General features: G+C 45.0%; 1 protein-coding gene across 5 annotated transcripts in view; it reads left to right on the top strand.

The window, feature by feature from the left end:
• ZCCHC7 (zinc finger CCHC-type containing 7) overlaps positions 1-24821 on the top strand; it is a 99280-nt gene that overhangs the window by 56156 nt on the left and 18303 nt on the right. For 4 of the 5 annotated variants that reach the window (XM_072359399.1, XM_072359398.1, XM_072359397.1 and 1 more), the window contains exons 4-7: positions 7827-7870; positions 9067-9192; positions 10516-10686; positions 19685-19720. In XM_072359399.1, the coding sequence (XP_072215500.1) occupies positions 7827-7870; positions 9067-9192; positions 10516-10686; positions 19685-19720 (377 nt within the window). The remainder of the gene's footprint in view (positions 1-7826; positions 7871-9066; positions 9193-10515; positions 10687-19684; positions 19721-24821) is intronic. The other variant, XM_072359401.1, reaches the window with a different exon arrangement.

The raw sequence follows: 24821 nt of genomic DNA on the forward strand, positions 1-24821 counted from the left end.
CTGTTTTTTTCTGGGGAGGGGAAGGGAAGAGGAGGAAGGAGTGGCATATTTTCAGCTTGGGTCCTCACAGCAAGGATAAAGCCAGTAAGAGTTATTTAGCAAGGCCGGCTCATTTTTCATCGCCCTATGGTTTTATTTTCTAGTATGAAAGATATCTGGGGAGCTCCATGCTGACATCTGCAAGCAGAAGAATGAAGTTCATCATAGTTATTTTCTGCTCCCAAGGAAAGGATACTTCAGACAGAGCAAAGTATACCAGAATATTGGGTTAGTCGTATTTGAAAGCATAATGTAGTTCATAGGAAGCATCAATCCCAGCTCTGCATCCCCAGCACACTAATACTGTTTGACACTGTTAAGCCAGAAGCATTCAGAGGTCTTCTCAGCTGTTTGAGAGCCTCTGCAGAACCAACTTCAGGCTTCTGTGATGGAGACTCTCAGAAGAATCAGGGAATTGCAGGTTGGAAAAGACCTCCAGGGTCATGCAATCCAACCATCCATCTACCACCAATATTGCCCGCTAACCCACGTTCCTCAGTACAACATCCACACGTTTCTTGAGCCCCCCCAGGGGCAGAGGTGTGCATAGCCTTGATGTGTGCTTACAAACCACAAGGAAGGTGCTGAGATGGCAATTTAACCTCCACGGTGGGTGCTTTTGGATATGGGCTAAACTAAACCTGCCTGAACCATAGTAAGCTCTGAAAAGCAGCGTAGGTGCAGAGCATTAACCCTTGGGTTGTCTTCTCATTAAATGACTACATGCTTTAGCACCTCCTCAGAAGCAGCCATGATTTGTTACTATGTGATGGGAGGCCTGGATGTTATTAGGTCACTTTTCATGTCTTGGTTTTCCTGTCATGCATGAGATGGAGGAAGATGTAATGCGGGCACAGCAGTGCCCAGGGCGCAGTGCATGCCTGGCTGATGGGGTGGTTTTCTCTGGTGGCTCTTTTAGTTTATGGGAAATCCATGAACTGAAATTAATTTCATGAAGAAGTATTGGTTTCAGTGTGAATATTCTTCAGGACCTTCTGCTCGTGCTTTTTATTCCTTATTTGTTACAGTCCTTAGAAGACCCAAATGGAGCTAGGGATATATCTGAGTAGATTCCATCTGTTCCAGGTCTCCATGTTAGCTCTAGCTCAAACTACATGTATGTTCTCAGAATAAATATAATGTTCATCATGGTTTTGATTGAATTCTGCAGGATTTGTTTCATCTGGGTTTGAAGGTGGTCCGCACATCGTGGTGTTCTGTTCTGCTTCCACTTTTAGGCTGTTAATGATCATTGTTGAGGTCTAAACTGCCTTTAAAGACTCATAAGCTTTTTATGGGGTGTTATATTTCAGTACCAAGGGGGTTCACACTGCCAGCTGCATCTTAGGAAGCGCAGAGGCTTCTCCTCTGTTCTATTTGTGAACACTCCATTAGAAACCGTGGGCACAGTCTATAACTCGCTTCTCTTACAAACAGCAGAAGGGCCAAATCAGAATCAAAGCACAAAGTCTGACTGTAAGCGGATGCTGCAGAGTTCATTGTAATGTTGCTGAGGAAAGAATGTGAAAGCACTGTTCCCTTAGGAGCCATTCCAGCCTGGCCACACCAGCTCTACATCATCCTGGACACGGTTTGATCTTCTTTCTGTGTTCTGTCTATGTATGTGAGCGCCTCATCTGACCTTCTGTACGGGCAGGAGTTGTTAGAACCAGAATGATATCACTTGTCTTTACCTAATACGCAATATTAATTAAATAAATCAAATTAATTAATGAAAAGTTGAACCTATATTCTAGCCGGTACTCAAAGACTAGTAATAACCCTGAGCTGAAATGTGTTTGTCTTTTTTCCTCTGTTAAATATGTTTTATATTTCAGAGCAAAAATAGAGACAAGGGCCCAGATTAAGCTATACACCTTCCAGATAATCCTCCACGATTATTCTTCAATCTCGGGAGTTTAGCTTCATGTTTCTTCTGAGCAGCAGCATGAAAAGAGCCGTGCTGTTCTGCTGAAAGGCGCTCGGTGTTTACAGTTCTCCTTAGGTTTGTGCCTCAGGAAAGAGTCTTTAATTCTGGACGCCGTCCATTTTGGTGAGGAGCATAAAATTGTTACCGCATCTCCTTCTCAGGCACAGTAACGTTGCCAAAACAGAGCCCTCGTTCCAGGACGCTCCATGGGTTTTGGTCCACCTCTGACATTTTTATCTCCCTTATTCTATATTGATGTAATAAAGGTGTGATGTGATGACGAAACACATTCACAAATCTCAGCGGTAGGTTTTCTGTTAAAATGGTGCTGGAAAAGTGAAGTTCTCTTCGGTCTCCAGTCTTATACACTGAGTACCGTTTTAGCTGTCTGGATGAAGCAGTCTGTAAATTCATCATATCAGCGGGTAGGCATGGGTTAGGCTTCGGGACTCTTAGTGTAGATAGCTGTAATAGATACCGCTCTTCCAGTGCCGATTAAATGATTGAGATTTGGCATGCTCTTATGGCCTCCGGCTTTGCTTGTGATTGCTTCTCTGATAAAGGTCTGTGTTGCCATTTAGCTAGCTGTGTGATAACAGTCCAAAGGCTAAAACTGGCCCAGTGATGTACCGCAGAACCGGTTCTGGGATCCTATTGATCTCATCAGGTGTCTCAGAGTATCACCTCCACTGGAGACAAGGCTTCCCATTCTGCCGTGCCCCCCGACCATAACGCCCAGTTCTGCCTCAAATGGTTGCATGAGGGGTAACTGGGAGGAGGTGTACAGCAGCCTGTTCAGTTTGATACCGCAGGGCTGTTGTTGGGTGAGCGGCACCGAGAATGAAAGCGCTGGTTCCAGTCTTTAAATTAAAAGCGTATCTCAGAAGAGTCTTTTCATGAATAGCTCAGAGCCAGCGCAGCACCATTTTTGTCAGTAATCTTGCCCAAACTTGCCTTTATTTTATGGCTGCAGTTCTAATTTTAAGTGTTTTTTTGCATTTCTTTTTTCGTATGTAATTCTCAGTTAGTATTCAGTATTTTTCTCATGGCTAAGGATCGATGGAATGCAAAAGGTATTTAAGACAGCTTAATCAAACAGCTAAAAAAGTCTTTGTCTCCAAAGTAACTTGCTAGTCCTTTTCAGGCATATAGGAAATAGTCAGAAAACAAATTCTTGATGTATCCCGTGGGAACAACAGGTTTGTGTTCAGTTTTTCCCTTTCTAAATCAGCAATCTCAGTGTAGACGCTGGAATTTCCAACCGATACGTTCTACCTTGTTCTCTGGTGGGAATGAAATGTTCACGTTTGCCTCCTTTTCTCTGTGTATCGTTGACTGCTGTGAACACTAGGAAGAATAACCCCGCAGCTTTTCTTTTTTTTTTTTTCTTTTTTTCTTTCTTTCTTTTTTTTTTTTTTAATCTATTCATTTTATACTTTTACAGACAGATTTCTCCCTGGGGTGAAACAAAGGTTAACTGAAATTTCCTCTGTTGTGTACCTGAACGAATCAGCAGTTTGAGAAGGAAATCCCATTGATGGGCAAAGAGAGTGACAGGCTCTATTTAAAGAATTCCCCCGACTGTGTGGTAGACCAACCATGCCATGAATTTAACTGTTCCTGTGGTCCCCATACTTGTACCCACCAAAAAGAGAGAAAAAACCTACTTTGTTCCGCAAATGTTGCACTGAGCTTTGAAAATCATGAGCCTCAGAGTTCTGTGAATTAACATTTCCAGCAGTGGTCGGGGCTCACAGAAGCGGCATTTATGGCCTGAGACAGAAAGGAAGGACAGTTCTGTGAACGCACACGTTAGAAAGAGCAGGCTGTGAGTTCGTATTTTATTGTGTGTTTGCATTTTAATCGCCCCACGCTTTTCAGAAACACCGTGCTGGGTCAGTGGAAGGCTGAAAGTAAAGCACCAGAGGTGTTTTCTCAGCGACACACAATGCGTGTTGCTGCTCGTGTGTGTGTGTGTGTGCAGACATGCACGTGCTTCTCAGGGGCATCAGAGGCAGCAGTCTGTCCTCACGGTGAGGAAGAGTCTCCAGCTGGACTTCCCTCGATGGTGCTGTCTGGTGTCTGTGTGTCCATGGCTCTCTTAAGGTTCTCAGTGTTAAAGAGGCATCGACCTGTGACCCATTACAACAGCGGGTGTCTAATTGTTGAGTAAACCACCTTTTGCTCATCCCGAAATGCTGTTTGTTCCTGCAGTGGCAGCCAGAAGCTGGGAAATGATAAATGCTGTTCACAGGGAAGTCTGAAGCAGTCCTTGCCTCAGAGGTGGGCTGTAATTGGGGCCCCGCATTCTGTAATGTTCTCGTATTAACTACCAGTCAAACACCAACTTCTAGTGCTCAGCTCTGACATGCGTTCTCCCTTCAGTCTGTATGGCAAGTTGTCACGACTTGAAGCACCCGTTTCCACAGACTGATGATAAAACCCTGTAAATAAAATGGCCGCATGCACATTGCCGTTATAAGGGACGGGGGGCCTGTTTTTCCATCTCACAAGAAGGGAGCGTTTCATTTGCAAAGCTGAGCTCCCAGGCACTGCGGTTTCACAGCGGTTTTATGTGCAGTTACCAAACAAACCCTTGCAGGGGAAGAGAACTTGGCAACCTTCTCTTCTGGCTCCAGTGAATGGAAATAAAAGTGTAACTTTGGGAAGAGGTAAAAATCGAGAGAGGATCGTCGTGTTTGCACACTGGGGCTCGCGTGCTCAGTTGGAAGGGTCGACAGCGGTACGAGATGTTAGAGTACGTTCTGAGTAGGTTATAGTTGATTCCAAGTCATTTTTTGTCCTGCAGCAATGGATCGTTCCTCTGGGTAATGCCAGGTTCCGACTGCTCCCTCCTCCCTGCCTGTCCCCTTCTTGGAATAAAGGAGAGAAAGCCTGGATGCATATTGAACAGCAGTTGTAAATCTGGCTGCACGCTGAGCCCAGCTCTGAAATTTACAGAGGAGTGATGCACGTGAACCTCAGTGAACTTTCTTCTTCTAAATAAGAGCAAAGTTGCGTACATGCTATGCATGCTCTTGTAGAGGGCTAGAGGACAGCAGAAGGGTAGTGCTGTATAAAGGAAGACCCTTGCACAGGGCTTTTAATCCAACCTGCATGCCTGCATCCTGTGTGTCATCTTTTCTGGTCTCTGTTGTTCTCTCATTTTGGTCTGTGTTCTGCAACTAAACAAAGCCGTTTCTTCCAACTACGAAGAAAAGAACTTCTTATGGGAAGCATGGAAGTTGATGTCATTACTTTTAAAAAGACAGCTATTAACGAACGAAGGTGAGGAGGGAGAGTATAACAGGTTTCGAAGGTGTTCTGTAGGGGTTTCCTTAGTCCACTCGCAGGACTCTGTGCATCACATAGCTGCAGTTGTGGAGGCCCTAGAGCATCTTCCCCTGGCAGTGCCCAGAGGTGGCGGGTTGGGCTGTCCTTGGTCTTATATCCAGGTGTGGAGGAGTTCAGTGCTGGGGGAAGAGTGCGGGGCAAAGCACTGCATGAGCTGATGGACACCGTCTGGGGAGGCAGGAGCGGGGCAGGAGGTGGGAGGCGGAGCTGATGGAGTTGTGGTGCTGCGTTACACATTAATGCTTTTCTCTGTATTTTCCAATTTGAGACATTTTTGTTTTTAACATGAGTAATTTTTTAATCATTGTATCAGAGTTTTCCCAGGGAAGATGGGGGTTCTGACAGCAGAGAAACGGAACTTTGTTGTTTGTTCTTAGAAAGGAGATGTCTGATGATTAACAGGAGTTAATTCACTGGTAATTTTGATCTGTAGCCTGTCAACCATCCTGCGTGTGCCTTTCTGTGAAATGTGGCATTCACGGGACTGATTTGCATTGCAAATATCTTTTTCTTTATGAATGAATTTTCTTAATAGGCTTCCGAGCAATAAATAATGCACTGAAATATATATCAGTAAGTGCGCTTCTTTACTTTTAATGACTAGACAGCAAAAGGCCTGATTTTCCTTTGGGTATGCCCACGAATAGCTTCCATTAGAGAGAGCCAGCACAACGCTATCCCATCCCTGCTGGAACCCAGGCAGCCCAGCAGAAGCAGTCTCCAGGCCTGGATGGGTGACACCACCTTTTGTGATGGTGATCCCTCCTGCCCTGAACGATGCTTGGGTGAAGCATTTGGTTCTTGCATTGCAGTTTTTGCTTCACCAGTTGCTATCCATGCTTTGACTTAAACATAGTTAAACATAATGATTCACTCCAGTTGCTTTACAGTTAGGCCAGTGAAGTCCTGTTCATCCATCACTCTGTTATGTCTGTGTGATGCTTGTTCGGATTGTTGGCATTAGCAAAAAACACATATTCTAGGGCACTGTTGAGAGTAGGGCACATATAGCTCGCCCTGGCTTTGGATGAAGCACAGCAACTAACAGGTATTAATTCTATATGTTGTAGGGACATACCTTATATCCAGGTACCGCGCTTCATGTTTCAGCTGAATTTATTGACTTGTTAGTTCATGGGTGCTGTGGAAAGGCTAAATCACAGCTTGAAGCAGTGATGGAGCACCTGGCAGGGCCAGCCTAGGGGAGCTCAGGCGCGTGCAATGCAGCACAATGCAATTCAGTGTACCTGAATGACCAGAAGAGCTGGAGCTGGGGTCCGGCCCCTACCAGCCCTCTTTGAAGGGCTGGCAGCACAGGTGAAGGAATCTCACTGGAGATCCCTGCGTACCTGAGGCCTTCTAAAGACAAGCAGTTTCTTTCCCTTTTTTCTGTGCCCCGCTGCATTACACAGCCACAAGTGACGCTGCAGATGGTATGATTTTAGTTGCTTGTTCCCTGCCTTTTACTGGAAATGAATAATATAATCAAAAACTAGATAAATTTGTAGCGTTTTTTGTTTGTTTGTTTGTTGCTTTTTTCCTGATAATTGTAATTCTTGATGTTGTGATTTGTTTTAATAACATGTACGGATGTTTCAGATCTCAAGTTGCTGGTAGAGGGCAGAACTTGGCGTTAGAAAGCCTGCAGACACGTGGGATTTACTCACACACGGGTTGTGATGGTTACTGTAAAAGTATAGGCAAAGCAAGCTATTCTGTTGACATGAATCCTCTGTGATGATAAGAAAGATACTGCAGTGTTACAGCTGTCTTTGCACAGTGCGAGAAGTAAACAGCATTGACATGCAGAATTTTTAAGCAGCTGTAACTGCATCCCTGTTCTCTCAGGTTCTTGGGTTTGTTTTTTTTCCTTTTATTTCCTTCTGATTTTTTTTCTTTTTCCTTCCACCAGCCCCAGGTCTGTGTGTCAGAAGGTCATGGTGTGATAGCTGCTAATTTCAGTGCGCTGTTCTTGTTTATTGCACCTGTGCTGGAATAGAGTTACTTACATTAGTCTTAGTCGTGGTTGTGCATAAAGTCCTTTTGGCGTGTAGCCTTCAAAAGCAGTGCTGAGGACGTAGAATGTTTTGAATTGACAAGGAAGAAAGGTGTGTTTTGTGCTGTGTGTTAACTTCTTGTGCTGTGTGCTCCCACTCGGGCAACCCGAGTACCTAAGCTGGCCATGCTGTGCAGTCAGCTCTGGATTCCTTACATCTGAACTAACTGAAACTTGCTTAAACCTGTACTCTAGGAAGGAAAGGACAAAAGAAGGTAGCATCAGACATAGTCCTGCTGGTAGTTGGGGATGTTCTGATTTTAAGGTGGATCAGATTTGCTGGCAAGCAGGTTGATAGCTTTCCTTTCCTGGAAACAGGACTCGCTTCTCCATTTGGCACATTCAAAATCTATTACCAATTTCAGTAACATCAGTAATCATAATCTGAATATGTTGTAAAAGAATATCCACAAGTTGAGTACAATTCATTGTATTTCTGTTTTCCAGGAGACGCTGATGTGGACTGGTCCATCAGTAATAAAGACCTAGAGGTAACACAGATAACCATATTGTTCCACATTTGTTATATTTATGTTTATTAACAAGCAGACCATGATAAACAGTAATGTTTGTATGGAAGCCTTAAGCACGTCTTTCCATTGGCTGGTGTAACCTGAGCGGTTGTTCATCAGAAGGACATTCCCCTGTTAGGGAGGGTGGACAAACAGTGGTGGAAGAGAAGAGAGGACAGGAGCTCCTCAGCAATGAGGAACTCAGTTCTTCCTTCCCAGTCTCTTTGGAGTAATTCATAGAATCATAGAATCACAAGGTTGGAAAGGACCTACAAGATCATCTAGTCCAACCATCCTCCCGTTGCCATTGCTGCCACTATCACTGCTGCCACTATCATTGCTACCAATTGTTTTATGACAACTCAACCCTTATTCCTACTGTGGCACCAGAAGCCTCTTGAGGTTGGATGGTCCTCCTGCAGCTCCTCAGGAAGGGCTCAGCTCAGCCATTAAGGCTATTGGCTGTAACGTGGAGCGTTTGTAGAAGGTACCGTGGCACCCAGGAGGAGGAAGCTTCAGCTAGAAGGTCCATATCCTTCTGATTTCCCTTCCCAAGGTCTGTTACAGTTCATGTTATGCATTTACAGAACAACACAGGTCAGAAGGGACCTGATGAGGCCACCTGACCAACACCCCTGAGCAGGCAGCTTACCCAAGGGTGACATTAACAAGTCCTTTCCCATAAAAGAACTCATGTTTTTGTACTTCTTGCTCGTCCACAGTGTTATTTCAGGGTTGTTTATAAATAAATTCCCTCACAAATGCAGGTTTCCTAAACTTACACGTTACTGTACTTTGCACAAGGAGCTTCCCTTAATGTGTTCCAGTGAACTCGTCACTTGAATTTGCCGTTACTGTTAGTTATATTTGTGTTCCGAGAAAAATTCCAGTTCATCAAGAAATATTGTGCAGTGAGTGGAAGTGTTTCAGCTGACCAAGAGAAAGCAAAATGTCACGGCTGTAATTTCAAACAGGGAGAAAATCAAGTCCTGAACTGGAAGGTTGAGCCAGACAGCGCCAACCTCTCTGGAACAGAATTGTCCAGTTCAGCTCCAGATACGTGAACTGTATCGATGTTAGATTGCTAGCTGAACGCTACCAGCAATGACTCTCATACATTTCTAGCAAACCACGAGTAGTTTAAATGATCAATGTACTCTTTTTTCTCTCCGCAGGCACAGATCTGTAACTATGCAAGTGTGAGGCGTTCGAGTGTGCGGTACTACACAGCCGACAAAAATCTTACCTGCAGAAACTGTGGTAGACCAGGGCATTTGTCCAAAAACTGTCCCGTCCCAAAGGTAAACGCAACATTGCAGATGCAGCTCTTTTACTTTCCCACTTGGTGTTGTTCAGTTGTTTGTCCTTTTGTTGAAGATACGGCTCTGGGTTGAAGGATAGCTTGCACAAGGTTGTTTTACTGTGTAGAATTAACAGGCTGTTCTGAGAAGGTGGTTGGTTTTATAAAGAAATCTGTAAGTATAAGCTGGTTAAAAAGAGCGTCAGAACAGTGTAGGTTCATCTTTTTCAGACTGTAAGGCTAGTTGTGAGACATCAGATATTTTTTAAGATTCACATTCAAGACGGGGAGATCATTAAGGAATCCAAAAATCGCCCGTCCTGAGTGAATGAAAGCAGATTCCTGTATGATGAACCACAGTGCAGATGATGTTATAGAGATATGAGGACGATGAAGTTGCTTTAAGAAGCTTGGGCAGATAACAAATACTTGGAAATTTCCATGAGTTAGAGGAGGTGGAGGTTTAAAAATCAGTCACTGTGCTGTGAAGAAACGGAGGCAGCTGCACGAGGGTCTGGATTTATCAGTCCCTGCAACAAAAAAATCCACCCCTCCGTCCCTGTGGCCGCTACCTGCACTGAAGCTTTGCGTATTGGTATCAAATTTCTTCAGAGCATGTGTCCTGTGCCTGCATCCCATGCAGTTGAAGAGTGAGCTCATGGAGTGGAGATACACTCAGTCACTGGGAAAATTGGTTTTAAACTGATACAGCTTTGGTCCCAGAGTTCATTTTTTATTTTTGCCAGTCTGTGAGGGCATCTGTGTGTTTGCTTGAGATAAAGCGTGGGGCGAAGCTGGCCAGCAGCTCTGTCCCACCCAGCCACTCACTCACCCATACCAGTGGGGCTGCAGAGAGCACTGAGAAGGCAATAGCTCGAAAAGACGTTGGCTTGAGATGAAGCATCCACTCTATTGGCTGCATTGAAACTGAGTGATCTTCGAGGCCATGCAGGGATTGTTCAGCAGTAGGTGAACATGAGTGTGCTGTCTGCACTGTTCTTCAGCAAGCTAAAAGACGTCTCCTTATGGGCTGCTGTGGAGGTTATCTCCATCCGTACCCAGTGTAGTATGGGGAGCATTTGACTTGCGATGCAAAATCAAGAGAATACAGAGAATCAACGCAGGCAGAAGTTGAACTTTTACTCTATTTCTAGTCTTCCTTTGCTTCGGTTTCTAAATGAAACACAGGGTGTGTGCAATTCCTAGTAGGCGGCAGGCATTTACTTAGGGTGTTTTCTTCTTTATTTCCTCTTGTGATGTTTTGTTTTCTGTAGTCTTTTGAAATGTGCTCACTTAACGTACTTCTTTTCGTATTTCTCCATAGAAAACTCCCCCTTGTTGCCTGTGTGCAGAAAGAGGTCATCTACAAAACACTTGTCCAGCGCGGTTTTGTTTGAACTGCTGTTTGCCTGGCCACTACTTTAGGGAATGTCTTGAGAGATCCTACTGGAATAAGCACTGCAGTCGCTGTGATATGAAGGGGCATTATGCTGATGTGAGTATTGTCCGTGGCGAAGGAAACAAAGCCAAAAAAACATGCACCGTTGTTTCTGTATCTGTCAAAAATTGAAGTTTACAAGAGCCACCATCGTTTCACATTACCTTTCATTGTGGAAAGTGTGTATCTGTATAAGCGTGGAAATGCTGTAGTTACACTTACATGAAAAGTGGCCCGAAGGAAACAAACAGGAGCGCTGTAAGCACCTGCTGTTTAGTTGGATTTAATTCAGGATGGTGAAAATGTGATAGAGTTTTGATAGAGTTTTGTGGTGCTAATTGCTCTTAGCAAGAGGACTTTTAAACCTTGCAAATGCTGTTCAGGCAGTTTCAGTGCTCTGGAAACATGCTGGAAATTGTACGTCACAAATGAACTCTTTAAGTGTAATGCTTCAGCTTACTATGTCTGTGTGTGCTTGGAGATAATGGAGATAACAGCAGATGGTGAAAAATGGAACATTTCTCATTTTTGTTGAAAAAAAAGCTTAGGGGAGTTGAAGTCAGAGGACGTGGTGCGCAGTAAGACCGTTAGGAAGACGTAGAGAGTAGACTTTTTGTTCTGGGAGTTTCAAGTGACTTCTTACCGTGATTACACGTTCATCAAAGAAGATTATTAGAAGCTTTAACGAATGTCTAAGTGGGTTTGGCATTTACAGCTGTTGCATTTTACATTGTGGATGTGCTTTACAAATTAAATGGAAGTGGTATATTTTACTCCTAGGTATAGATGAATAGCAATTCTATCTGATGTAGCTTGCAGAGAATCATGTCTACAACCACATTTATGGGCCTCAGCTGAGTTTCTTCCTGTTTGTTGGTAGAGTCCCGTCTTATTTTTGAACATGAAAGATGATGATGAAATCAATTATTTCCCTAATTCCATATCCGTATGAGCGGGCACATCATATGTATTCTGTAAGAGAATTCACGAACTAGTGGAACAGCTGAAACATCTGATGTCTGGGATCTGCTGGTACTTGTTGTGACCCCACAAGAATCACGGTGACGTTTTCCTGCTTCACTACTATCATTCAAAACCCAGCTTTTTCTTTGAGGCCAGGATAGCTTCTGCAGACTGAGTGGAAGCCCTGGTCCCGTAACCAGTCATGGTACCTCCTTGTTCATATTATGTTGCACTACTTCAGTGTCAAAACAAGGAAAAAAAATGTACCGTAGTCCAAATGACAGTCTCTATACTTTGTATTTAACGAAAAATCAGAGATATTGCATCAATGCTCACAGTATTTTTGTCCGCTGGGAGTATGGAAATGCTCCTTTTGTGTGTCTGTGAGATGCATGTTCCAAGATTGAATGTTCGGCTTTATTTCCCATCAGGTACCTGACTGTTTCAAGTTGAGCAGCAAAAAGGGAGGAGGGTTCTCATGTATTTTGTAGAGAAGTGGAAGCCCATGAGATACGTGCATTCTACTACTGCTATTTTTTATTAAGCATTCAGACTTGTCTTGGATAAATGATTGAGTAACTTCAGCACAGAAACAGGCAGGGAAATCTTAAAAATGCTCAACTATCCACAGCGTACTGAGGTGTATTTAATATGTACCCGTGTTCACTGACCAGCAGCTTTTCTTTAAGTAAGGCGTACTTCAAAGCTGGGCATGACGGTGTTTTGGATCTTTGGTTCCTGGATGAGCAGCGTAATGTGGGTAATTTGTTTTGGCAAGAATGTTCCAAACGTGAAGGAAACTTACTCAAAACCATCCCGTGATTTTGGCAAGGAAGTGTCCAGTCCCACAGTCCCACAGTGAAGTTGTGGATGCCTCCCCCCCCGGGAGCACATAGGGCCAGGCTGGATGGGGCTGTGAGCACCCTGGGTAGAGGGAGGGGGTTGGAACCGGCTGATCTCAAAGCTCCCTTCCAACCCAAACCACTCTGTGATTCTGAGGTAGTTTTTAGTAGGCCACAATTCAGTTGAGTAGGAGCTTTAGCTGTGACTGCAATGTGAAGATTTCTCTTTTTAGCTCAAAAATACAGGGATAAAACAAGTTGTGCCATTGTTTAACTTGATGGTGTGTTTTCAGTAGCAGTGGTGGTTATGCTGCACAGACTGATAGGACAAATATAGTCTGAAGGCCTTTTTGATATGAACAACTGAACTAGAACATAGATGAAAATACTTAGATGTAATTTAAGCACCTTTCTGTCTTTTTAACCTCGTATGGCATTATGGTTTTGGTTGTCCCACAGATTCAGTCCATATTAATTAGCCTTTGGTGCTCCATGTTATTGCACACAAAAATATGAGCAGGACCCAGATTTGACCCTCTGGCTTACCGGCCGAACATGGAGGCTTCCTGTGATGTGCTGTTTGAGTGTCATTACTAGACAGGGTGAGAGGGACTGTGAGCTGCATTCTTTGTGGATCCCTCCTGCTCCCGAAGATCACTCCTTAATGCAGCAGGTGTAAAAAGTTAACAAATGCTCCGTTTTCTTTCTTTACAGTCTCACCACATACAGTGTCATTTGGGGTATGCAGATGATGTTAGGTGCCAAACCACATACCCAGTGCTATATGTTTCTGTATTTGGGCATTATAAATTTAAGTTAAGTTTACACAAGAAGGGATGAGCTCTGGGCTTACTGTTACCGTTCAGGACTTAATTTTAGAGTTAGAAGATAAGATTTAAAAAAATAATGATAATAAAAAATCACTTCCTTGCTCAGAAGCTGTGGAAAACGGCTGGTGAAATACTAGGAATCATCTGGAAAGCATGGAAATGGAGAAGTGGGTGTTATCTTGGTCCTCGTCTTCTGCATCCTTCAGCTCAGCTGCTTCTTCATCCTGAGAGACAGACGACAGAGAGGAAGATCTGTAGGGATCTTCAGAAGCCTCTGTGACTGGAGACAGTGATTAGGGACCTGTTGTTCATTGCTTATCTCAGAACAGTCATTAGGGACTAACTAATGAAAGCAGGGGGAGCTAGGTGCAGAAGAGGCAAAATGAGGTGAGGATCCTTACCAAGAAATGCAGAAGATGCACAAAGTCTGCTGAGGCACAACAGGAGGCTGAGCCAGCTGGTGGGAAAGAAACCCCTTTATCCAGCTTGGAAAGTCACTGATGAAAACAACTGGATGTAGATGCGTACAAGGGAAAGGATGCATGCTCACCCCAATCATGAGGCATCAGCTTACAGCTGAGACAGGGGGCTGGTAGTCTTTGCTCTTTTCACACTGCAAACTGACGGTGATAAGAGATGTATGTGCCTGTGCCTCTGCTAATTACGTTCTTTAAGGAGTTGTCAGACCTCTCCATGGAGCTTTATCAAAATCCTGGATGTGTTTTACAAAGCCCAGTTACTGCAGCTGTTCTGTATCAGCCTTCCAGTTTTGATGTTTCTGGTGCCCGTAGAAACAGAGGTCAGAACACAAGTTCTGCCCTGTGTGCGTGGCTATGTGAGCTCCTTATCCTCACTGTTCCTCCAGACAACCCAAAGAAGCTTTAGTTTGTCTTTCCCAGAAGGGCCGCTCACCTGTACTGTTACACAAAGGATGCAGAACAAGCTGTCACGCGCTGTTTGAGTGACTCTCCACCATCATGCTTTTCTCAGGCAGTGAAGTTGAGGCAGCGTAAGGTGGTTCACCTGATCAGGCTGGAAAACGTTCGAAGTTACTTAAAACAGTTTCAGGCTAATACATTTATCATCCACTAGGGCAGTTACTTTCCCTGAGACAACTCTGAGAATGTGTGGACTCAGATGCGTAGCTGGACTGAAAGCAGCTGAACCTGATGTGCTTTCATCAGCCTGATGTGCTTTTCATGAAGCTACATGAAAAACATGTAGCTGAGCTGTTCAAGAGTCCCAGGTGCTGCTCTGGCATTATGCTGCTCCCCTGCAAAGGATGCAAGTCTCCCCTGTAAAATGCTGCAACCTTGTTTTGCAATAGCTCTGTGTACACCCACGTGTATATTCACGTGGTGTGAATGTAGATAAATGTTTCTATATAGTTAGGCTTATACATGCATATATTGAAAATCCAAACTGTTCTGCAAGTTTGATGGCGTTTCTAATGGATGTCATGAGGCTTGTGCTCTACAGTCTCATCTGCCTGTTGTGTGGGTAAGAAAAGGACCTCCTGAAGAGGATGACGTAGCAGGAAGGGGGCAGAAGGCGTAGACAGAACAATGCTTCCACTTACACGTAGGAAGAACAAGTGCACAGAAATGCAGTGAGTTGCATGAACTCCTCAGCCTTGGAACTGGCCATCAGTAGTGCCCAGGCCTCCTGCCTTCTTCGGTTGTGCTGTATCTGGGGAGGCCTCATTGTGGCCTTCCAGTCCTTGAAGTGAGCTTACAAGCAGGAAACAGAGCAACTTCTTACACTGTCTGATAATGACTGGACAAGGAGGAATGGCTTTGAACTGAAGGAGGGGAAACTTAGGCTAGATGTTAGGGGGAGGTTCTTTACTCAGAGGGTGGTGAGGCCCTGGCACAGATGCCCAGAGAAACTGTGGGTGCTCCATTGCTGAAGGCACCCCAGGCCAGGCTGGATGGGGCCATGGGCAGCCCGACCTGGTAGCAAAAGGCCTGTGATAGAGGGTTGGAACCAGATAAGCTTTAATGTCCCTTCCACCCAAGCCATTCTGTGATTCTGGCTGTGTCTCTCTGTGCACACTGCAGATGCACCCTGGAAGCAGCCGCCCTTCCCTAAAGCCAGGCTGTTGGCAGCCTGCTCATGTGTCCTGCCTGAAATGGCCTTTTCTGGCTGTTTAGACGTGGTCAGACTCCTTCCCTCGGCTTCCCTTGCACCCTTGTCACAACCAAAGCGTGTGCGGGTGCTTCCAGCAGAGCTGTGCTGGTGCTGGCAGCGCTGGCCATGGCTGGGCACAGGCCAGAGCTGCTGGGTGCAGGCAGGGGCGGTCACTCGTTGGCGTGGCTGGCACTGCTGGTGCATCACGGGTGCTGTCTTTCCTCTCCACGCTCCCTCGGTGCGCCCTGGCAGAAGGCAACTCTTCTGTCCCTTTTTGTCCCCTCGTGATCTCACCCCAGCAGCGACATTCCCTTATTTCCAGGCCTGCCCCGAGTGGATTTCACTCTACTTGTAGGAGTAAGCAAGCAGTGCTGTGAGCCGGTCATCCCCGCGGTCAGACGCCTCCATCCCGGCGGTGGCGGCAGGAGTCGGCGCGGCGCCCGTGTGCGCAGGAGCGTTTCTGCAGCGACGCTTTGTGTGCTTCTTCGCGGTGTCTCCCCCGCGGGGGCGGTGAGCAGTGTGTGTTTTGGCCAAGCTTTTGTCTTATTGTGGGCGCTTGCAGCGGGGCAGCTCCTCGCAGCCGCCGCTTTGACAAAGCACCAGAGGATTCTGTTAAAAAGTTGTGTTTAGTAATTGTAGTCGTCGTGTCAGACCATAACTGACTTGGAGCTGAAGGATTTTTGTGAGATGAGTAGCTGTGCCAGCAGGGACCCAAGTCTCCTGGGCCAGGCGCGCTCTCATTAAGATTTGCCGCTAGCCGTGGCGGTGTTCGGCAAGTATGTGACGTGCATGCTGTTATTGTATGCTTGGCTTGTCAGCCTGCAGCTTTCTGACACTCACTTATGTCACTCTTTATTCAGAGAGGAAGAAGCTTTTGATAATTTGACAAGACAAGCTCTTAAACGATCTAGGTCATGGCCTTCACTGTCTGTGATTGTGAACATATTTCCTGAAAGCCCTGTCACTCATCACAGCTACATTTTCTCCCGGGGAGCCATAGGCCCGTCCCGGTCTCCTGTCAGCGCGTGCATTTTGGTTATTCATACGCCAAATACAGTGCTGGGGTTTCTCCTCGGCGTTTGCAGCCGCCGCCGTGTTAGTGAGGCTAATCCTTCCCGCGCGGCGCTCCCAGCAGAGCCGCGTCCCGCGGCCGGCCGACGACGGGCCGAGGGAGCGGAAAGGAGGAAAGGCCGCTGAGCGCCGGTTTTGTGTTTGCTCACTGTTGTGGAAATATGAGAACTGGTGGCAAGGGCCTCGTCTATTGAGCACTTGAGTCCTGGTCTGCTGTCAGGGGCTGTTTCAGATTGAGTGTTTTATTTTCTTTGATGTTCACGTTTGAGAATAGGGAAGTGGGAATTAAACAACAGATGCATTAAGCCGTTGTTCTGGTAAAACAATAATTAGCACCTGATAAAATCCAATATGGGTCAGAACACGCGATGTGTCTCGTCCCGATCCGTCTGGTGCGGCACGCCGGGCCGCTTCGTGTTGGGCTGCGAAAAAACAACCCTTCCAAACAAACTGAGCGTGCGTGCGGCGCAGGGAGCATCCTTTCCCAGCAGCTGTTTGTGCTGAGCGTGTGCGGAGGAAGGCGCCCAGACGGGGCCGGCCGCGCTGCAGGCTGTGCTGGGGAGCTGCTCTCTGCAGCGCTGCTCCTGGGAGCGCTCACCTCTTGTGCTCCTACATCTGGGCGCCGGCACGGTCAGAGCGCTGGGGCAGCAAATAAATGCGAGCTCCTTTTAATAGAGCGCATCGCGCTGCCTGCGCGCTTCTCTCTGCTGCGAGGGCTCCTCATTCAACGGGGGCCGTCGGTGGCTGAGCACTTCCAAATACATCAGAAAAATCACAGCTCTGGTTGCTGCGTTTATCATCCCTTCCGCAGCAAACCGCGATGCTCCGTTTCAGTATTCAGCAGTAATTCCTAATTACGTTTTTTTTGTCATTCTGAGAGGAGAGATGCAGACAATAACTTCGAGCTGACGCGAGGTAATAAGACTCCCAGTTAAAAGCATCGTTTTTAAAAGGCTGTTGTTTAGCATCTGGTTTAGTCCATTGTATTCTGCGCCTGATGTTTCATAAGTGATCATTGTGATGATGAAAAGTGTTATATTGAATCACCATCTGAATGAAGAAATAGGCCTGCCCAGTGTTCCTTTACCTTCGCCTTCCTCTCTCCCTTAAGTTTTCCCACAGCCCCCAACGTGCTCGGCGATAGCAAAACTCACCTCTGGATATCTGTGCTCAGTGGCTGGAGTTGTCCCTCGCTGGGTGTTTTGTTACGAGCTCTGCCAGTTGTTGTTTCCCTCTCCGAGTTTCAGATTTTCAATATAAATAATGTCTTTGTGTCCAGGAGGAAAAAATAATAATAATAATAATAAATAATATATATATATATAAAAGTAAGTAATATTTTTTTTTATTATTCAGTAGCTGCCGTGTATGTAAAGGTCATATCACAGAGTGGCATTTTGCCAGTGTACGACAACTCCTTGATTGCGATTTTTCAACCATATTAGTCTGGGGACACTGTGGTAATCGAAAACTACCCAGAACTAATGTATAAATAACTGCCTGCTACCCCTGTGCTAAATTAGCAGAAGCCCTACGTGTGGCTGGGGCCTTGGGTAGTTTTGAGGAGGAAGGAGATATCTTCGATCCGTCCCTTTTTTACGAAGCAGGGAATGTTTACATATTGCATCTCACAACCCCGTGCGGGGAGGAAAGCCCTTTTGTTTGCAGTTGGAGGCAGCTCGAGTTTGTTGGACCTGTCACACATTGCCCTGCTTTCCTCTCCTAGAAGAGTGGGGTACCTCATGCGTTTTCTTTATAGGAAATATTTGCAGGCGCTGTTTGAGCAAGGTGCAAAATGTGGAGGCATTACACAGAGCAGACTGTAGGTTTTTTCTCCAGAAAATTGTGTTGCTCAACGGAATGAATAATAAATAATATAATTTCCATCACGTCTGGGAAAAAACTTACTGCATGTGCCACGGGCTGACTGTGGAAAACATGGGTTATTTTTTGAGAGATCCAGTGGCTGATACTGATTGTTGCGTGCTGGGCTTTTATTTTATTTTTAATTAACATTCTCTGTCAGAATAAAAGAAGGCGGGAGTTGAGACATGAGCAAAAATTATTCTGAACCTGCATAAATGCTGTTGGCACCGGTTTGCAAGTAGCCGAGAGAGATCAGTGTTTGAAATCAGAGCTGCAGCATTGCTGCCAAAGCCGTGGAATAACCGAGGTTTCTTCTCAAAGTTCTGAAAATGGAGGGTGGCAAACCAGATCGGTAATTGCTGACGTGATTAAGAAGTTGTTTTAATAAAAGTGTGAGCGTGGTAAACAAAAGCAGAAGACCTCCATTGAAGTGGCTGTGTAGGCGCCCTTAAAGAGCTGAACTGCTTCAGAACAAAGTGCCACTGTTCCCGCGTGTGCTGATGGCAGGGTAGGGAAAGGCAGGGAGAAACACGATTTTGTAACGGCGCTAAGAACCATGGAGAAATTCCCCCCAGCCTCACAGGTCGATAACACGCTCTTGTTTTGCTGGAAGAAGAAAATGCACGTTTTCCTCCTTCCTTTCTTCTACGTAGCCCTGAGGTCTATTGTGTAATTGCTGCGGTTGCAAATCTGCTCTGTAAAAATTTCTAGGATGGGCTGCCCCTACAAGTTTGTGTGCAAGGCTGGCAAGTTATGGGGGAAAAAAAACAAGACAAGAAAGGAGGAGAAGGAGCAAGCAAGCCATTGCAAAAATTGAAACATGAAAGCAATCTGCTATGCTTCTTGTTTACAACCCGCCTGACATTATTAGGCTACTGAAGATTATCACATGTAACAATTATATTTTGATTAGGATGGAGGTTTGCACAAAAATGCTGGAATATTTCAGTTTCTCCACGAAAGGAAGGCGGCTTGTGATCTTACTTCCATGGCACTCTCTAAATTTACAAGGGCAGTAGATTTAGAATTTTAATTCTTTTCTGTTGGCCTCACAGTATTAATACTTCTTATAGTTAAAAAGCACGCTGCTCTCCCAAACTTCCAGCCTTCGGAGGAGAAGGGGAGAGCGAAAACTGTTACTGGCTTTCTGACAATGGCAGGGAGTGTGTTAAACCAGTGTAAAATTCAATTAAACTGTCTAGCCAGGTTTTTGAAGCTGAAATGCAGACCCTTTCAGTTAAGCTTCTTATTTTCCTGTGACCGACACCGGTGGATACTGTGTTATGCCAAAACCAACAGGCTGTAAAGCACCTTGTTTCATGCTCCTAGCTGATCAATATTTTTATTTTCCAGGCTTGCCCAGAAATATGGAGGCAGTATCACCTAACAGTAAGTAGAAACACCTTTTTTATTTTCTTCTACACCCAACCTATTTACTCTTCTGTGAACTGCTGACCAGAAAATATAGACAAGCATCTTCTGCAAGAAGATAATAAACATCTGAAGAGTTTTTGAACTGAAGAATGCAATGAAACACTGTCAGTGTTTTTTTAAATACCTTTGGAGCTGACGATTTTGTTCTAATGCTGCAGTCATTAAATGAGTGCCTTGCAGCACTCTCTCCTCTCAATGACTACATTTAAACATATAAAGAGAGTTAAATTTTAAGCTGAGGTGCATAGCAGAAGCAGTGCCCCCATCTCAGATATCCCAGTTTCCAGCAATTATTCACGACAGGACAGAGATCTCTTCTTAAAGGAATAAAATAAACCTCAGCCAAAGAGTATTTGAGAAATACACTGTATAAACTTTTGTAAATCATTTGCTTTTGCCAAGAATACAGCTGCAGCTTCTACTTTGGCACGCAGTGGTCGGTCTTAAATAATTTAAGCAAGAAAATAAAACTTTATGAACTACAGCAAAATGTGACTTAAGGTTTTTCCTCGTATGTAAAATAGAGATAAAAATAAAACAGAATGTGTCCTGATTTGGCTGATAGTTAAACCGGGAACAGAATTTGACTGGCTAAGGCAGTATTTAATGGTTTGGCATCACAAATCTTTAATTCATTAATTTCCTAAAACTGCCATCTAGGAAAAATGACTTTAAAGAACAAAATTTCTCCTGTTCATCTGAATCTTTGCTGCCATTGCTACTCAGGTCTAACTTGTATCTATTTAGCAGTAATACATATTAGTCACTACTCCCCATTCAAGATCGAGAAGAAAAGTTTGTCCTGCACCTTTCCTTATGGGGTATTTGATGTGCATATTTTCTTAGGGGTGATAAATGGGGCGTGTGTTTTGTACTTTGTTGCCTCCAGCACTTCAGAGTAGAGAAATGCTATTTTCTTCTGGCTTTGCTCATGTTGGTAAACCGAACCATGACAGAAGAGCTGTGCTGAAAACCTCCTGCTTTTATTCCCTACGTAATGACTTTAACACGTTGGAAATTCTCCACTCTCTCTGAGCACTTAGTAGTATTTTGGATGGAGCTGATACACTGTGTATTAAGAGTTGAGCAGGAGGAGCATTTGCTGAATAATTTGCTTGCATTTTTTAAATTGTTTGGAGGCAGAAAGTAAGCATTTAATTTAATCGTTATTCCTAAGGGTGCATGTTAAAAATGATTTCCAAAACATCTGAGGAATCCGAAGTCTTAAATCGCGTGCGTGTGTCAGACGCAGCAGTGTGGTGGGTTCTGTTTCTAGCGAGGTATAGGATTCAGTTTTGTTTTATTCTTGCTTTCCATTGACAGCGTCTCAAAAAGCCGGTGGAGGTGAATACTTCAAAACTATTTTTGTAAGACGTGGAGCAGTTAAAGCCTGACCGAGCTGCGGCTGTGGGAGGCTTTGGAGCAGCTGAAGTAGAACATTTCAGCTGCGGATTTTGTGGGAAGTTGTTCTGAGTTCTTCACCTTGTGTAGAAGCAACGTTTGTCAAAAAGCTCTTGTAGGAAAGCAGAGCAGTTACAAATACAAGTGCGCTATCGAACACTGCCATCAGTATCTGCGCTCGATTTGGAGGCGCTTTGAAATACAGACAGACACGGAGACACAAACAGACGTGGGGTCAGACAATAGCTATGGATAAATAATTTTTTTCTTTTCCAGCGGGCTGTTAATGATCTGCGTATAATCCAGATTTGTGGCATCTGGGAAATAATTTGCACTTCTCAGGTTTGTTTGTTTTTGCATGGGAAAGACGCTCTATCACTCGCTTATAGTTGCTTTAGCAGTCAGATTAAGGCTGGAATCTCGAACTCTGTGTGGTAGAAGACTGATATTTTTAAATTAGGTTATACCTTAAGAAGTGGCACCGTATGAGCTGTTTAACTGTGTGAGGCACAGCTGTTTTTGCATTGAAATGTTCCTTGTATCCAAAGCAGGACGGATGTAAATAGTGCTCTTGGAAGACTTGAAACTTCCGTAACATAATAATATACTCTGTGGATATTTTAACAGGATTTTTTAAAAGTGGATCTTCTCATATCTACTCTCATATTTACTCCCTTATCATTTTATTAATATTTCAGTGCAGGCATTATTTATAATTTTCCCACTTCAGAATAAACGCTTTGTTGCAAACGGAGTAGCTGTTTAAAGAGGAATAACGCAAGTTCTAAGAAGTGCTGTTGTTGTTGCTGCTGTGCTGTGTAGGCCGCCTGCTTATCAACAAGCAGACAGGTCGCAGCAAGCTTTTCCCGTGCTTTGGTCATTGATACAGCCAATGGATTTTAACTTACTTTGGTAAATGGATTGTGGGCGTTTTACGTGCAGGCAAATATATGCACAAATAAAGCGAGGTATTCCATTTCTCAATGAAAGACTACTTTCGTAAGGCTGCTTAAAAAAAGAGCTGTTACAAAAACTGTCTAAATGCTCTGCACTGTGTCAGGTATTCTTAATTAATTACTGCGAATGCTTCTTAGAACCGCGCAGCGCTACACCTTTCTCTTTTGTGGAGCTCTCGGTGACTTTATTCATTATCTGCCTCTTTCCTAAGCGATGGACTGCCATCTATTGACTTATTGTAGCCCCTGCACAGGAACGTGGATTGACTAGAACAATGACTAAATAACAAGTCCAGTAAATCCATCCTGCGGGTGCGGACGGTGGTGGGATTTTATTTACATGCGGCAAATTTTGGCACAGTGTGAGCAGTGTGTTATGTTACGTGGGCAGGAATGTCTTGTTCTAACCAAAACAGACTGGCGATGCAGGAAAGCTTGCAAGCAGTCAGGATGGCAAAAAGGATCGTAAGTGGAATATTGTAATTCGCCTTCTGATTGAAGGAAAGATTATCATATTGCATTCACTGGAGCTTAAGTTTAAAGGCGATGTGATAATCGGAACTTTGTGACTGGATGGAGTTGTTTAGTTTAAACTTGTTTCAACTCTGTTAAGTGAAATTATTGCGTAAAAAACAAAGTCAGCAAAACAAGCCATTTGCTGCTGTAGCTGAAAATAGCATCTAACGGCTTCCTTATGGTGGCAAAGGAGAAGTTTTACAGATGACTCTCACCCTGTCTGCTCTCTGTACCTCTCCTACATCAGAAAAAGGAAATTGCGTTTCTCGAAGCGCATTTTAAATTTCTATTCATCAAATAGGTCAGTTTTGATACCAGCTTACGTCTGTCAGAGAGGTTATTATCAATTCAGATAATAACAACAAGATCTTCATTTGCAGGTCCAGAAGAAACAGTTTTGATCATGACTTACTGCAGGATAAATGAGAGCAAGTGTAGTGTTTTCACAGGCAGGGCATTCAGAGTTCTTAGCAAACTGCTGTAGATTATTAGCAAACTTAGCTTAGGCTTTGTCTTTCTGAATGGTGGCTGCTCCACAAACCCAGAGAGACACAGCCCTGTCTCCAAAGAGCACACATCACACCCCTTCTTCCCAACCTTCAGGGCACTGGGGGTGCTTTCTCACCCTCAGGATGTCTGGCTCTTTTTCATCCTCTCGTTCTTTTGTATTTCACCTGTGAAGGCAGCTGCATTTGTTCAGAGTTCTGTTCTCAGATGGAGTCCAGTTTACAGCCATGTGTTTTCAGGGAGAGAGGTCAGTGGAAATACTGGAGGTCAAGGCGCCATACGGTGATCATTTGCCCTGTTCAATTTTGCAGCATATTCTTTAAGAAAAAAAAAGGCACGCTAGTGTCTCTCTGTGTTGGACATGGTATTTGTTTGCCTAGCTCTGTTTCTCATGGCAGCTTCCACCTTACAAAGCTCCCAGTACGCGGGACGGACAGAACAGACCTGCTGCAGGCCGTGCCCATCGAGGGACAGCCATGTCCTGGAGAACCACATTGAGTGTTAACCACAGATGGTGCTTGGAGGGAGTGGATCTGGAGATCTCACTCGGGGGGAGTCTCACTTCACGGAGGGGAGTTTGTTTTCACCCGGTGCCGGTCCACATCTTGGAGGCCTTGGGCTCACACCAGCCAGGCCAGCTGCTGGAATCCCTGACAGGCACCTTGCGGTTCAGCCCAAGGGCTGACATGGCTGGAGAACGTGGAGGAAAACATCTTGTTGTTTGCTGGGGGTGTGGGGCTGCACGGCGTGCACCTGGCTGAGGCGCAGCTCTGATTCTTCCTGCGTGGTGGCAGCTGATGGCAGCACTGGGGGAGACAAAACAAAGCGGGCATGGCGGTGCGTGGCTCAGCCTGCACACACTGCGGTGCTGCGCTGTTCGGAGGGGATGGCGGTATGCAGGAGGGAGCTCAGCAAGGCCAGCTTCAGGGACACCGCCACCAAACAGGAGTTTCCAGCAGCCTCCTTCTGCCCCGTGCTACCCAGCAGAAGGACTCCTTCCCATTCCCTGTCTGTGCTGCACTCACTCAGATGGAAGCTGCTAGGCCAAGATGGCCACCAACAGAGTTGTGCAAACACCAGAATGTTCGGCTCGCGGGAGCGATCGTTTAACTTGCTTTTTGACAGTTTGTTAATCTTACGTTTAATCCGCTTACATAAAAGAAGGTGAACCAGGAATTGGCTGTTTTGGCCCCTGTGTGTAAAAGTCGCGAAGGGACAATGCACCTTTTGTGTTTAAATTTTGCGCTTGGGTTTCTTTGTGTGCCATTATTGAAACCCCGCGTGGCCCGCCGCATTTCCTCTGACAGAAAAACATGAGCGGTGTTGCTCACAGTCAGTCCGTATCCTTCAAAGTGCAGCTCCCAGCAAATTTTAGACGTCATTCTGGGCCGAGATATCTAAGCCTGAGAGATTTGTTTTGCAGGGGAGCTCTGTGGGCTTCGTGCCGGTGAAAAACAGGTTTAGGAGCATTTTCAGGAGGAGATTCAGCCTGAGTTGGCCGTGCACAGGGATGGGGCTGCTGTGTGGCACAGAGCACGGCTGCAGTGCCAGCTGCTCTGCTCTTGGCGTGACACAAGCTTGCCAGGCCGCTAGGTTGTCATGTCTGCGTTAAATACACTGGATTTCAGAATTTGACAAGCTTAACGTGGGACGTTTAAAAGCGATTCTTGCAAACT

This window comes from Excalfactoria chinensis, chromosome Z (assembly GCF_039878825.1).
Source record: "Excalfactoria chinensis isolate bCotChi1 chromosome Z, bCotChi1.hap2, whole genome shotgun sequence".
Classification (NCBI taxonomy): Eukaryota; Metazoa; Chordata; class Aves; order Galliformes; family Phasianidae; genus Excalfactoria; species Excalfactoria chinensis.